Raw genomic sequence first — 16,186 nt, forward strand, 5'->3', positions numbered from 1 at the left:
GAGTTATCCGGATTTTAATTCTCACTGAACCATGAAATTCCTTGGATACCTTTGGGTGATCACTCTTGTCCAACCTGAGTTACCTGACTTGAAGACACACAACAATAACAACAAATGATAAAGTACAGAAGAGCAGAAAACTAGACTTGCACCTTGAGATCAGTGGAGGAAAGGAAGAACAGAAATGTAACTCATGGTGCAGTGCAGTAGTTCCCAACCTTTTTTGACCAGGGACCACTTTGACCAGAGATCACTCTCCAACATTAGTACCGAATCAGTTTTTGGTCAACTTTAGATTCAGTTTGGTTATCTGGGGTGCTGATTCAGAAAACTGCATAAGACAGACTGCATCAGCTCTAGTTTCTGATACAGAACATATGCCATCCACTAGTCGCCATCTGCTCGCCCACAGAAAACCATATTTAATAATCTAGAGCTGATGTGGTCTATCCAATGCAATTTTCTGAATCAGCCCCCCAAATAACCCCAGGAACAGGCCTAAAAAAAGAAGACACAAAGACATTTTGATTCGGTTATATTATTATTTGTAGTAGGAACTAATGATGAGGCAGCAGATCATATTTTAGTTCTTGTGGACCACTGGTGGTCCAAGGACCACAGGCTGGGAACCACTGATGTTGTGACTTGAGCATTGCACTACGACTCAGGACCAGGGTTTGCATCTCCACTCAGCCATAAAATCCATTGGAGACCTTGGTCAAATCACTTGACCTTAGGGGGAAGGCAATGGGATAGAATCATAGAGTTGGAAGAGACCCCCAAGGGCCATCCAGACCAACCCCATTCTGCCATAAAGGAACACCCAATCAAAGCATTCCTGACAGATGGCCATCCAGCCTCTGCTTCAAAGCCTCCAAAGGAGGATCCACCACACTCCAAAGCAGCATATCCCACTGTCAGGATGTTCATCTTAATGTTTAGGTACAATCTTTATTTTCCCCTTCAGTTTGGATCCATTGCTCTGTCTGAAGTCTCCAGAGCAGCAGGAAACAAGTTTGCTCCCTCCTTAATGTGACATCCTTTCAGATATTTAAACATGTCCCCTCTCAGCTTTCTTTTTTCCAACCTGAACATACCTAGTTCCCTAAGTGGTTCCTCTTCTAGAAAAATCTTGCCAAGAAAACCTTGTGATAGGGTCGCCATAGGTCAAATGCGACTTGAAGGCACACAACCACAGCAAATGATAATAAAGTGAGACCAGAAACCGGAGTGACATTCTCTTATAGATACTTATTTATTCTTTTGGCACAAACAGACTGCATCACATTCAACAGTAGGTCCATCCAACCAGCGGTCTAGGCAGATCCTTCCCTTTTCTGCCATGCCACAGCAGGAGACAGACACAATATCAGGCAAGTACAATTTGTGCTATTGCAAGGAGACAGGCTGAAAATCTGCCTTTTTAATCCATTCCTGAAGATGCTGTTCTCCCTCTCCAGCACCATCCCACAATACAAGACCAAATTCTTGTAAAGTTTTAAACTTAAACTTTTTTTGGGTTGCTGTGAGGTTTCCAAGCTGTGTGGCCATGTTCCAGAAGCATTCTCTCCTGATGTTTCACCCCTATCTATGGCAGGCATCCTCAGAAGTTGTGGGGTCTGTTGGAAACTAGGCAAGTGGGGTTTATATATATGTGGAATGTCCAGGGTGGGATAAATAATTCTTGTCTGTTTGAGGCAAGTGTGAATGTTGCAATTGGCCAGCTTGATTAGAATTGAATAGCCTTGCAGCTTCAAAGCCTGGCTGGCTGCTTCCTGCCTGAGGGAATCCTTTGTTGGGAGGTGTTAGCTGGCCCTGGTTGTTTCCTGTTTCCTGTTCAACAGACCTCACAACCTCTGGGGATGCCTGCCATAGATGCAGGCGAAACGTCAGGAGAGAATGCTTCAGGAACATGGCTATACAGCCTGGAAAACTCACAGCAACGCAGTGATCCCGACCATGAAAGCCTTCGACAACACATTAGACTCTTTTTTTTGTGTAAAAAAAACAACATAACACAAGGAGGGGGAGCAAGATGGCATATAGATTACACAGATGGAAGACAGAAAGAAGACAGAAGGCTGTGGAGAGCTTTCACACCTTTCCCCATTGTAGTATCTCAAAATATATATAACGTGCTTGTGTGTGTGTGTTTTCATCCAATGGGAAGGATCTCTCTCTTGGATAACGGAGGAAACTGACAACAAGGATCACTTTTTCTACTGCAACCGTCAAGGCTAGAAACATGTTTCCGGTTTTAGGAAAGACTAACGGAAAATGAAGCATCTGAGCAAACATATTACCATTTGGACTATAGAAATTGAACTAGAAACCTCAACTCTGTTATTCACAGTGTAAACAACAGCTGCACAAGACGGTGCTTAGGAAAGTGCCCCTTTTGGACTGCAACTCCCAAAAATCCCTCAGTTAGGGATTCTGGAATTCACAATCCCAAAGGGCAACTGTATGTACAAATTCATTACAAGATGCTTTCTTATCGCGATTCAAGTCCAAGTCCAATAGACGTTCTTGCCTGGTGCTAGCTCTACAGAAAGCTTTTTTTTTCCGGCCCTGCTGTACAAAAATATATTTCTTTAATAGGGATGGAACGTGCTGCATGCAAAGCACATATTCTACCAGAGAACTACTGAGCATCCCATATTTCCTTGCAGGACTGCTGCTGAGTTCAGTAAAGTAGCCGTTCCTGTCAACTCTTGCTCTGTCCCTTCCTGGGTGTATCTTCAAGAGCATCTTTCTATGGGATGCTGTGGGTAATCACAAACAACAAACACCAGTTGGGCCTGTTTGGGTTGCAGGATTGATTGTCTCAGTTGTGAAGAATGCTTATGCCCTGTCTCATCTTGTCTCTTGTGTTTTGGAGAACTTTCCTTTTTTTTGGACTAAAACTCCCAGAATCCCCTTGGCAGCAGTGGCCACGCTGATGGGAGATTTTGGGAGTTGTCATCCCCCCAAAAAGGACCATTCCAAACTCAGGTCTTCATCTGTGCAGTCACATGCTTCAAGTGGAAGAGACTTCATCAGTATTCCTATTGCTAAACCCCCGACTAGCCATTGTCTTTATTAGGAGAAACCAAAACACAGCTTTTGACTGCTTTAGACTTGATCAGGTACCAGATAATTGGGCCTGGAGAAGCAAACAAACAAAGCAAATCCAAAATAAGCCGGAAATTTTGACCATAATTAAATGCAATCCCAAGATAGCGAGTCTAGACTAGCGTTTCTCAACCTGGGGGTTGGGACCCCTGGAGGAGGGGTTCCAAGGGGGTTTCAGAGGGGTTTCCATAGACCATCGGGGAACACATATTTCTGATGGTCTTAGGAATCCCTTTGGCAGAGAAGGCTGAAGATCTCTCTGCCTGTCCTTCTCTTCCTTTTTGGAAACAGACAGGCAAATCCTCCCACAAAAAGCTGTGATTGGCTGGGCTCTCAGCCAAGGGGAGGGCTGATTCTGAGACTACAAACAGGGAGAGGAGAGCAGGCGTGCTTGGTGCCTGGCAGCATGGTGTGCATGTGCAGGAGAGTGTGCGAGGCTGGAGGGAGGCTTGCACCAGTGAGTCCCTTCAAGGCATGGGGGTTCTGTGTGGGAAATTTGGCCCAATTCTCTCATTGGTGAGGTTCAGAATGCTCTTTGATTGTAGGTGAACTATAAATCCCAGCAACGACAACTCCCAAATGTCAAGGTCTATTTTTCCCAAACTCCACCAGTGTTCACATTTGAGCATAATGAGCAATCATTGTTTGAGTCCACAGTGAGTCCTAGATATAGGTGAACTACAACTCCTAAACTTAAAGTTAATGCCCACCAAACCCTTCCAGTATTTTCTGTTGGTCATGGGAGTTCTGTGTGCCAAGTTTGTAGGTGAATTATAAACCCCAGGAACTACAAGTCCCAAATGACAAAATCAATCCCCTCCCCACCCCACCAGTATTTGAATTTGGGTATATTGGGTATTTCTGCCAAATTTGGTCCAGTTAATAAAAATATATCTTGCCTATCAAATATTTACATTACGATTCATAACAGTAGCAAAATTGCATTTATGAAGTAGCAACAAAAATAATTTTATGTTTGTGAGTCACCAAAACATGAGGAACTGTATTAAGGGGTCGCGGCATTAGGAAGATTGAGAAACACTGGTCTAGACTGAAAGAAGCACTGGTGCATGTGAAGGTATCTGGTTACACCTAATAGTTCATTCTGGGATAGAAAAACTGGAAACACAGCTCAGGAGATCTCTCTATTGCTGGCACTACAGAACTTGAGATAAGCTGGCAACTGGATACTACCAGGTATGTAGATGGACATGGTGCAGATGGCTGGTATTAGTCACTAATGTGGCTGCCACTACAGGAAGGACCCAGAACCATATTTAGGACCATTATGTGAATGACTGGTGCTAGGCATGGATGGGGAGCAGAGGTCCCATGGCTTTTCAAAAGGAAATTGGATTCTCCTTGGCCCATGCTCTTGGAAACAAACCAGCTCCATGGCTGTCGTCCCACTCCTTCTCCTTCGGTGACAAGCAGGCTGTCGTTGCCAAGGGGGCACAGGTTGGCAAAAGCAGCTGCCCAGACTCACAATTCAATGGTTTCACTTGAGAGGCTACGGGAATCCACCTGCTTGCTCAAGGCCAAGAAGCTCTTCCGGGCCTCCCGTTCGGAGTTGGGGGCACTGTCGGATGGAGCAGGGGGGACGTCATCTGGCAGCAGCTGGGCCTGGCTGGGGAGCTCTTCAGGGGGCAGGCTCTCAGGTGAGGACATGCCATGGCGCCAGGGGTTCCAACTGATTTTGAGAGAGGCACGGGAAAAGGAGGTGCGGGAGAAGCTGTCGAAGGAAGTGTCTGTCGGCGGCTCGCTGACCAGGCCCCGGCTGTGCGTGGTGAGTTCCCCCATTGAGCTGGCTCGGGCTAAACTATACAGGCAGTCTGGGTCACTGCTGCGGCGTGGCCGGGCAAGCAGAGGCTGAGCGGTGTGGGACGTTGAACAGTCACCGCGTAGCGAAGAGCAAGAGTCCTGGCGTGCCAAGCGGGAGGGGAAATGGAGACTTGAGCGCAGGAAGATGGAGTCGCGAACCAAATGCTCACGGAAAAGTGCTTCGTCAATGCTACGGCTGAGGTTGATGGGAGAGGGAGGCCGGAATTCAAGTTCTGCCAAGGAAAGAATGGAATCCCTCTCGAAGCAGATGCTGGTGTAGGAGCGGCCCATGGTAGCAGCAGCAGCGTTGGGGCATTTGGGGCTGTAGACGGGGTGCACCGGGGATGGGCTGGAACCCTGCCTAGTGGCAGCCCGTAACTCATTGCTGTCCTTGAGTGCCCACACGCGCCCGCTGCTGGGGGGATTTCGGATCAGGTTCTTGCTGATGTCATTGTTGGGCACTTTCTCCAGGACACCGCCAGTCCAGTCGTAACAATTGTTAGGATACTCTGGCACCTCAGCCTTGTGGTAGGTACAGAAGTAGCGCATGAGCTTGGCCCAGCAGGAGTGTTCGGTAGATCCGTAACGCTGACAAAGAGCCTGCCAGGCTAGGAAAACTAGGGCAAACGAGAGCACCAACTCCCCAATCCGGAACCAGAACTGCACAAACCACCAACCCCAGGAGAAAAGGTCCAGCTGGCCCAAGAGCTCTGCCTGCCACAGCACACCATAGAATTGTAGTCCACAGCATGGCAGCGCCAGTCCACTGCATGCCAGCAGAACCCATGCCGCACTCCATACGCCTGGTTGAGGAGTGCCCTCGACTGCCACGGTGTGCTGTAGTTGCCGGTACACAAACACAGTGGCTGGCAGGAGGCAGATGCCAGCTATGCAGGAAAGTGTGTGCAGTCCTACTGGCACAGCCGCGTGCAGAGGAGGTGAAAATAAGTCGGCCGCCAAGAGAACAGCACTCTGGATGAGCCCCATGACAACCAACACAGGCAGGCTTTGCCACTTTGGGGGCAAGATCTCTAAGTGGGCCTGGCAGAAGAAGCGCAGCAGAAGCACAGCGAAGGTGGTCAGCAGCAGGGGGAAAGGTGCCGTGTACAGGACTCGCACTGCCCGAATGGGAAGCCAACCACGGGAGCCATAAGGATCGCCCAGAAAAAACGTGGCACGCAACAGCCCAAACAATAACAGCAGAGTGCTGGCCGCTAGGACGTATCGGAGGTGGGGCACCCGTAAAGCAAGAGAACCTCCCAGACAGGCCAAGCTCAGCAAGCTAAGCAGGAGGAATAGTGCTCCAGAGCCATAGACATGCAGCACCCAGGCAAAGCTCAATGTGCGCTCAAGATCTCCCCAGTGTAGCAGGGTCTGGTTGGGCAACAGCTGGCTGCAGGCACCACCTTGGCGTGGGCAGGGGGGGTTCGAGATAGGCAGCAGGGTTGGCATGCTTGGCTCCGGCCTGCTTAGCTGTGGGTGTTGCAGGACCCGTTGGGTGGTTACTCGGATGACGCCACGGCGGGGAGTAGCCTGGATTCGAGCAGATTTGGTGGTGTTTTTCACAGGAGGGTGAGTTTCGGCTGCATCTGGAAAACACAAATGACATGATCAGGACAAAATAACAACACAAAGGTATCCATACTGTTTATTTTTCATTAAATATCGGGAGAGAGAAATGTGATACCATTCTGCCTTGGTCAGACCACGCCTGGAATATTGTGTCCAATTCTGGGCATCGCAATTTAAGGGAGATGTGGACAAGCTGGAATGTGCCCAGAGAAGGACGACTAAAATGATCAAGGGTCCACATGGGTGTTCTGTGTGGGAGGTTTGGCCCAATTCAATTCTCAAATGCCAAGGTCAATTTCCCCCAAACTCCACCAGTATTCACATATTGGCATATTGAGTATTCATGTCAAATTTGGTCCTTATCCATCATTGTTTGAGTCCACAGTGCTCTCTGTGGGCGTAGGTGAACTACAACTCCCAAACTCAAGGTCAATGCCCACCAAACCCTTCCAGTATTTTCTGTTGGTCATGGGAGAACTCTGTGCCAAGTTTGGTTCAATTCCATTGTTGGTGGGGTTTAGAATGTTCTTTCATTGTAGGTAAACTATAAATCCCAGCAACTACAACTCCCAAATGACAAAATCATTTTTTTTAGTGAAGGACATACATTGGGTTGTTAGGTGTCTTGTGTCCAAATTTGATGTCAATTTCGTCCAGTGGTTTTTAAGTTCTGTTAATCCCACAAACGAACATTACATTTTTATTTATATAGATATCTATATATAGAAAATCACAATCTTCTTCAAGCCTTCTCTAGTAATTTGTTTAACTATAATCCTGTTGCTTACTTATTGTATGCATGCTTTGGTATGCAGCTTTCTTTCCTTGCGCTATGTTTTTCCCCAATAAGTTGTGGGAGGAGCTGCACACCACATGATCAGCACTGAGACAAGCACACAGGACAAACTTGTTTAGACTTTGGAACTGCTCAGATTGCAGACTTACAAACACTTGTCTGCTGTTATTGTAAGAGAGATGTTCTGACCAGATGGCACATAAACTATCTCAACATTTATGCAAATGACTGATAAAGTTGTGTTCTTGTGTATGCTGACCACATGAAGGTTGTGAGTAAACCAAATATGTTACTGTTTACCAAAGTCTACTTATTTTGTCTCTTGGCAGGGAGTGCATAATATAAAACAAATTATTTTATGGAAGAGTACGGTAGATGTATTTTTGGGCATTAAAAACACTCTGAATAACTGCTATTTTGTAACACACTGGCATATTCTCTGTTTCTAACGTATCAGAGACAAGTTATTCAATCTAACAACTGAAGCCAATTGTCTTGCATTTGGTTGTACACCACTTGTGAAGATTATACTCAAACGGGTTTTTGACTCTTCTCTAAAATCCAAACCACATGAAGGTAGAGGCGTATGATCTCAAAAAATTTGAGCTCTCAGTAAAGTCCTAGTTCTCAAAATTTTTTCAAGTGGTCAGAGTGGCTTTTCAACTCTTGCACAACTTCTTTGTTCTCCCCAGAAAGAATGATAAAAGTTGATAAAAGGAAGCCAACATATGCTACTCTGCAGAATATACACAGAATCAAAGAATTCAATTTGGACAGTTATAGCCCTGTAGCCACAAACAACAACAACAACAAATACTGAAGTACTGTGTCCAATTCTGGGCACCACAATTGAAGGGAGATGACAAGCTGGAATATGTCCAAAGGAGGACGACTAAAATGATCAAGGGTCTGGAGAACAAGCCCTATAAGGAGCGGCTTGAAGATCTGGGCATGTTTAGCCTTCAGAAAAGAAGGTTGAGAGGAGACATGATGAAGGCCATGTATAAATATGTGAGGGGATGTCATAGGGAGGAGGGAGCAAGATTGTTTTCTGCTGCCCTGGAGACCAGGATGCAGAACAATGGCTTCAAACTACAAGAAAGGAGATTCCACCTGAATATTAGGAAGAACTTCCTGACTGTGAGAGCTGTTCAGCAGTGGAACTCTCTGCCCCGGAATGTGATGGAGGCTCCTTCTTTGGAGGCTTTTAATCAGAGGCTGGATGGCCATCTCTCGGGGGTGGTTTAATTGCAATTTTCCTGCTTCTTGGCAGGGGATTGGACTGGATGGCACATGAGGTCTCTTCCAACTCTTTGATTCTATGAAATCTTTATTTGTACCCTGCCACCATTTCCCCAAAGGGACTTGGGGCAGCTCACAAAAGCACTCCAAATACTACATACAGACAACAATACATAAGCACAAAAACAAACACAAGTACAATCAACAACGCATAAAAATCTCATCTATAAAATCACAAAATTTGAAAACCATAAAATTCCTAAAAAGCAGTGGAACCTGCAGGCCGGCTATCTATCATAACAATCGAAGTGCGGGCCAGTACCATCAATGATTCATCACATTGGCCATGGATTGCTGAGGATCAAAGGCCTGTCTGAAGAGCCATATTTTCAGACTCACCCAGAAAGCCTGAAGAGAGGGGGCTAATCTAATTTCTTTAGGGAGGGCATCCCAGAGCCAGGGGGCCACCACCGAAAAGGCCCTCTCTCTCATCACTACCAACTGTGCTTGAGATGGTAGTGGGACCAAAAGAAGGCCTCCCCAGCAGATAATGCCCTTGCCAGTTTGTAGAAGGGGATGTTCACATGCATGTGCACTTGCACCTTTTGCCACCTTGTAATAGTCGCCCCCTTTAAAAACAAACAATGGGGGAAATTGCGACTATTATGTGGTGAAATTCAGCATTTGCTTAATTTATCCACTGCAGTAAAATCACAGTTCTCTAATGGCATATAGTTTGGCAATACTGATCTTCCCACGTCCCTTTCCCATTCCACTTGATGGCAACCCTCCCAAGGGGAGAGAGAAAGAGCGTAAAAGAGATATTCAATTCCTAGACTTAGTGCCTGAGATGCTTCCATGATGCCAGGGAGAGAAGCTGCAAGCTTTCTGCATGCAAAGCAGCGTGTGCTCTCTTACTGAGTCATCCAGGCATGAAGGGAGGAGATTGAGAATGGCTGCAGCAGAATGACATGAATATTTCTCTCCTCCCCACCCACTTCTCCCGAACTCGAGGTGACAGCAGCCAAATTAAGGAACAGCTTCTGCCGCCATCTGCTCTGGGGTCTGCCAAACAGCAGGTGCCTGACCCAGTGCCATTTATTTGCCTCCTCCCCTTCCACTTGCCCCACCACCTGGTAATCGTCAGCAGGATGGCTGCAGCAGGAATGCTAAAATCATATGCTTTTCACATATAAACTACTATAAGAATGACACACAACGTGTGCATGCATCACAGTCTTCATGTAGCCAAAATGGTAGCACAAAAGGGAGGTGTCTGCAGATTGTGAGGACCTATGGAGGTACAGAGTTAGACAGGAAGAGTACAATATGACCCCCATATCCACAGGGGATACATTCCTAGACTTTCCCTGGATATGTGAAAATGTGGATGATATAGAAATAAAGGATTTCTGGCCCAAGAATGCCATTGAATTGTACCAGACACCCTAGAAAATGCTTGCAGTGGACGTATTTTGTCTGACGTAAATGAAACGATACATACAAGTGTTGGGCGAGTGGGCTTATTAACAAAAGACCCTTCTCATAAATGTATAGCAGAGTAACTTAATAGCACTGTGACCTAGCATTAGTAGCCCAAAGTGATAAAAAGTGATAAAAAGAACAAAAATGCACAGACGAATAGTCCAATGCATGGCAGCCAGGTTGCACACCAGAGCAGCTTACAGGGAGCACACAATCTCTTGTTATGTCAGCTCCACTAGGTGCCAGTCCGCTACTGAGCACAATTCAAAGTGCTGGCTTTAGCCTATAAAGCCCTAAATGGTTCCAGCCCAGTCTACCTGTCCAAACATATCTCCTCCTACAAATCTGCTTGGACACTAATATCATCTGGGGAGCTCCTGCTCTCAGTCCCACCTTCTTCGCAAGCGTGGCCGGTGAGGATGAGAGACAGGGCCTTCTCCCTGGTGGCCCCTAGGTTGTGAAACTCCCTCCCTAGTGACATCAGATCAGCCCCCTCCCTCCTAGCCTTCAGAAGAAAAGTAAAAGCCTGGCTCTGGGAGCAGGCTTTTGGAGAAATAGGGTAGTGCAGCAATTTTCAATATGGAATATGTGCAATTGATCATGGAATGGCCTTGGACTGTGATCCCTGGATGGCATGTTTTTTTGCCTTGAATGTATTTTTTAAATTATTTTTATTGTGCAAATTTTCAGTGTTACATAATAAAAAGAAAAAGAAAAGAAAAAGAAGACGAAATAGATGCCTTGAATGTATTTTAATCACATTATTATGTTAGTAATTTTAATCTAAATCGTTTAAAGTGAATTTTGTATGTTTTGAGGCACTGTGTAAGCTGCCTTGAGTCCCCCTTGGGGTAGAGATAAGGCGGGATATAAATAAGGTAAATAAATAGATAAATAAATATCTCCTCCATAGGAGGCTTTTCTTTGCAGTAAAATAATATGGTTGCCCTATTTACAAGAACAAGGTTTCCAAAACACAAATAAAGTTCATTATACTTCCTTCTTTGCTTCCACTTTGGACTTGTTTCTCGCGCAGATAAACAGCTTGGTTCTCACAGAGCTTCTTCTCACACTGAACTTACACAGGATCTTCACATAGTAGCTTTACACACGAGGCCTTCAGCTTGGGGCTCCTTTTGCCGAAGGTTCTCACACCAGACCTTCTCACACTCGGCCTTCTCATAGACTAAGGCCTACCTCACACTGAGGCCTTCTCACAGACTGAGACCTTTCTCCCACTGAGGTTTACCTCAGACTGACGGCTACACCTGCTTAAATGGAACTGAAGCTTTTGCTGAGTCATTGCATCCATTCAACCCTTTCAGAGCGTGACTAACATTTTTGTAATTAAAAATACCTAGTTAATTTTTAATATTTCTGACAAGTACCACGGACAGGGGTTATTGTACTCTGGATTATTTTTCTTAGCACTGAAGTCAAAAAGTAGCTCTCCCATTGTCTGTAAAAAATCTACCCCCCCCCCCCCCCCAACAGTTTGATTTGCTATTTCAGGCAAGTCTGGGTGGAATGTAATCTTTGGCACCGCAACATTTTGTTGCAATGTATAATAAGTAATCCTCCTCCTCCTGTTTTTTCTGAAGAGGAGCCTGGGGATAAGGAAAGATTTAGCAGACGGTAAACTAGGAAGATACTGCTGAGATAAGCCAGAGGATGTCGAGTAAAGACCTTGGGAAGCTACAGGAGGGAAAATGGTTCCTTCCTGCCAGGAAGCAAGAAAGTGAAGACGATTTAGGGCCAAGCCCTATGCAGGGAATTCACCCATTTGAATTAATTTGAACACCTATGTATGGCTATGTGGATTTCTCTTTTAATTACATTGAGAGTAAATGTTTAAAAGAAAGTATTAAAGGATCAGCAGTGCAAATGAAGTAGAAGAATAAGCAAGGAATCAAGAGATGGATGGCTAGCAGTGAGCAGTATATGAAATGCCTGTAGACTGTATACCAAGCATGGGCAATTTTGGACCTTCCAGGTGTTTTGGACTTCAACTCCCACCATTCCTAATAGCCTCAGGCCCCTTCCTTTTCCCCCTCCGCTGCTTAAGCTTAAGCAGCAGAGGGGGGAAAGGAAGGGGCCTGAGGCTATTAGGAATGATGGGAGTTGAAGTCCAAAACACCTGGAAGGTCCAAAATTGCCCATGCCTGTTGTATCCTATTTCTAATAGTTTTCCTCTGTGCTAAACCACACCTTCATAGAGTGGGTCCTTTATAGTAGCTTGACTACACCCAGGGTTAAATTCTGCATTTGGCCATGAAGACCAAGGTCTAGATGACCTTCAGCAACTCACATACTCTTAGCTCCACACATGAGACCTCGGTGGCGCAATGGGTTAAACCCCTGTGCCAGCAGGACTGAAAACCGACGGGTTGGAGGTTCGAATTCGGGGAGAGTGTGGATAAGCTCCCTCTGTCAGCTCCAGCTCTCCATGCAGGGACATGAGAGAAGCCTCCCACAAGGATAGAAAAACATCAAAACATCCGGGCAATGTCCTTCTAGACAGCCAATTCTCGCACACCAGAAGCGACTTGCAGTTTCTCAAGTCACTCCTGACACAAACACACACAGCTCCAAACTCTGTGACAAGTTTACCTTAGGGTTGCTATACGTTGGAAATGCCTAGAAGGCACCACATAAAAACGAGATGGGAGACAGAAAGTGTGAGGGACGAGGGAAAAGAGAAAAAAAGGGAATGACAGAAGGTGAATGGGATGTATGGGGACGCTGAAGGTGGGAGAAAGGCGTAAGGAAGGGTTTAAATTCAGCCCCACACTGCCCAAGTCTCCAGTCCTCAACAAGTAGCAGTTAGTTTATCTTTTTGGATGCTCTGCTAATTTTAGGGTAGTTTTCCCTAAGAGAAAGCACCAGAAGCAAAGGGTGCATCTACACCAGGCATGGGCAAACTTCAGTCCTCCAGGTGTTTTGGATTTCAACCCCCACAATTCCAAACAGATGTTAGGAATCGTGGGAGTTGAAGTCCAAAACACCTGGAGGGCCGCAGTTTGCTCATACCTGATCTACACTGTAGAATCAATGCAATTTGACACCACATTAAGTGCCATGGCTCAATGCAATAGAACCATGGGAGCTGTAGTGTTACAAGTTCTTTAGCTTTCTCTGCCAAAAAGTGCCAATGCTTCACTAAACTACAAATCCCAGGATTCTATAAAGTGGTGTAAAAAACTGCATTGATTCTAGTGTTGATGCACTTTTAGGCCCCTTCCACACAGCTGCACAAAATCCACATTAAACTGGATTATATGGCAGTGTAGACTCAGATAACGCAGTTCAAAGTGGATATTGTACATGATCCGCCTTGATATTCTAGGTTATAAGACTGTGAGGAAGGGCCCTTACACCCAGTCACCACTCTGGTGGATTCTGGGGGTTGTGATACTGAGAGTTGTGATCTGGAGGAGTTGGGGTCCTCTTGGCCGGTGCCAAAGTTGCTTGCTATAAGAGAGTTGTTCGTCAGCCAAGGAGCAGTCAGTCCCAGAGCAAGTGGGGAAGCCCAGCCTGCAGAGTTTGTGTTAATCAGGTTGGGAGATTATCCTGATTGGAAACGGCACCCGCGCTCAATATAACCAGCACCCCCCGCTGCCTGCGGAGCAATCCCTTTAGGGCAGAAGTGGGTCCCTCACACGACAACCTCCAAAATCCTCTGTGTGGAACTAGGGCAGAATTGCTAGGGGAAGCCTTGCCCGGCTGGGAAACTTGGATTCTCTCTTTTTACGACAAGCTTGTTTTCTGCTGCCCTGGAGACTAGGACATTGAACAATGGTTTCAAAATACAGGAAAGGAGATTCCAGCTGAACATTAGGAAGAACTTCCTAACTGTGAGAGCTGTTCAGCAGTGGAACTCCCTGCCCAGAGTGTGGTGGAGGTTCCTTCTTCAGAGGCTTTTAAGCAGAGGTTGAATGGCTGTCGAGGGTGATTTCAATGCGATTTTCCTGCTTCTTGGCAGGGGTTTGGACTGGATGGTCCTCGAGGTCTCCTCCAACTCAATGAATGATTCTATTATTTTATGCCAGGGCTTATTTATTGTATTGATCTATTACATTTCCATCTCATCTTGAGTGCATCTACACTTTAGAATGAATGCTGTCTGACACCACGTTAATTGCCATGGATCAATGCTATGTAATCCTGGGCATTGTAATTTTACAAAGTCTTCAGTCTTCTCTGCCGAAGTGTGTTGATGATGCCTCACCAAATTTCACCTTCCCATGGCATTAAGCTCTGGCAGTTAAAGTGGTGTCAAGCTGTATCAATTCTACAGTGTAGATGCAGCCCTTTTCTCCCAGTGCCAAAAGTCTATAGGACAGGATCAATACCTTCCCAATGTAGAAGTATAGTGGTTTGATGCCACTTCAGCTGCCATGGCTCAATGCTATGAGGTTTGTAGTTTTATGAGGGAGCCCTGGTGCCACAACATACTACAAATCCTAGAATTTGAGCATAGCAATTAAAGTGGTGTCAAACTGCTATAATTCTGCAGTGCGGCTATAACCCCAGGGAGATTTCCCTAAACCAATTATGGAGCTCGGGGCAAGCTCTAGTTCTCCAGATCCCTGCTAAGCCTCTTGCCCTTTCTGAAGTCACTCTTACAGGCATCTTCATCCTGCAACTCAGAGGTCTGGAAATCTTACTCACATTTGACAGATATTTCTCACCATCTCTGTAACAGGGTTGATGGACAACAAAGTCAATCTGGTTTTAGCTTTTAAAATACCACCTCAGTAGAATGGGAATCACTTTCCCTGTATTTTTAGGACACAACCATTGCACAGTGTTAGTATCTTTTAGAGCAGAGGTATCTGAAAAATGTAAGGATACAAAAAAGAGAGAGAAAAATACTATGATAGCATTATTTGACTTTTTCTGACTACCTCACAGTTAGAGTCATCTCTGCTAAAGGTATTAAGTGCCATGTTGTTGCTAACTTCTGCAAATTCAAGTAAAATACAGCGTATAGTTTCTAATGAACCCTTCCAACTCTTGCATGAAACTTTCCCTCAGGACTGTATTTCTCAGTCTTGTTAGGCATCCATTGTAGATTATTTATCACATAATAATAGTAATAATAATAATAATAATAATAATAATTAAGACAGAGCTTTGGAGCACAATACTCCTGACCTCACAATTGTGTTAAAAAACAAAGTATGGATCGTCGATGTTGCAATCCCAGGTGACAGCAGGATTGAAGAGAAACAACTGGAAAAGATGACACAATATGAGGATTGAAAGATCAAACTGCAAAGACTCTGGCACAAGGTAGTCCCAGTGGTGATCGGCACACTGGGTGCAGTGCCTCAAGACCTTGGCCTGCACTTAAACACAATCGGGGCTGACAAAATTACCATCTGTCATCTGCAAAAGGCCACCCTACTCAGATCTGCAAGCATTATTCACCGATACATCACACAGTCCTAGACACTTGGGAAGTGTCCAACGTGTGATCCAATACAACAGCTAACAGAGTGTCTGCTGTGGACTCAAATAAAAACCATATTTTTTTATTTGTATCCCCCTGATACATCTGATCAAATACAAAAGCCAACTTGTTTGTTGTGTAATAATCTTGTTATGTATCTAATAATAATAATAATAATAATAATAATAATAATAACAACTTTATTTATACCCCAGAGGGACTTGGGATGGCTCACAAAGCACTCAAAGGTGCAAATACGCAAAATACAAAAGTGCAAAGACAATAACACAAAAGCAGTAACAACCAACATAAACATCGCAAAAATCCCTGGTTAAGATCAGTAAAATACAACAACAGGTGCAGATATAAAATGACTGCAATCAATATCAGTCTCTGGGTCCATGGAGAAATAATCTCTGGATCACTGAATTTTTTCTGGGTTTCAACAAGGACATGCAATCTGAACACTACCAGAAAGGAAAATACATATTCTTCCACTCTATTCTGCCTTGGACAACCATCACCTGGAATACTGTGTCCATTTCTGGGCACCACAATTCAAGAGTGAGACTACGACCTCTCCCAGTCTCGACACTACACTCCTGTTTATGCAGCCTAGAATCGTATTGGCCTTCTTAGCTGCCGCATCACACTGTAGACTCATGTTCAGCTTGTGGTTTACTAAGACTCGTAGATCCCTT

General features: G+C 45.2%; 1 protein-coding gene across 2 annotated transcripts in view; it reads right to left on the bottom strand.

The window, feature by feature from the left end:
• Positions 1 to 1,231: 1,231 nt before the first annotated feature.
• The window catches only part of PRRT3 (proline rich transmembrane protein 3), a 34,731-nt gene continuing 19,776 nt past the window's right edge, over positions 1,232 to 16,186 (bottom strand). For both annotated transcript variants that reach the window (XM_060766530.2, XM_067463420.1), the window contains exon 4: positions 1,232 to 6,524. In XM_060766530.2, the coding sequence (XP_060622513.2) occupies positions 4,597 to 6,524 (1,928 nt within the window). In that variant the 3' untranslated portion in view covers positions 1,232 to 4,596. The remainder of the gene's footprint in view (positions 6,525 to 16,186) is intronic.

The sequence above is a fragment of the Anolis sagrei genome, chromosome 2, assembly GCF_037176765.1.
Source record: "Anolis sagrei isolate rAnoSag1 chromosome 2, rAnoSag1.mat, whole genome shotgun sequence".
NCBI classification, from domain to species: domain Eukaryota; kingdom Metazoa; phylum Chordata; class Lepidosauria; order Squamata; family Dactyloidae; genus Anolis; species Anolis sagrei.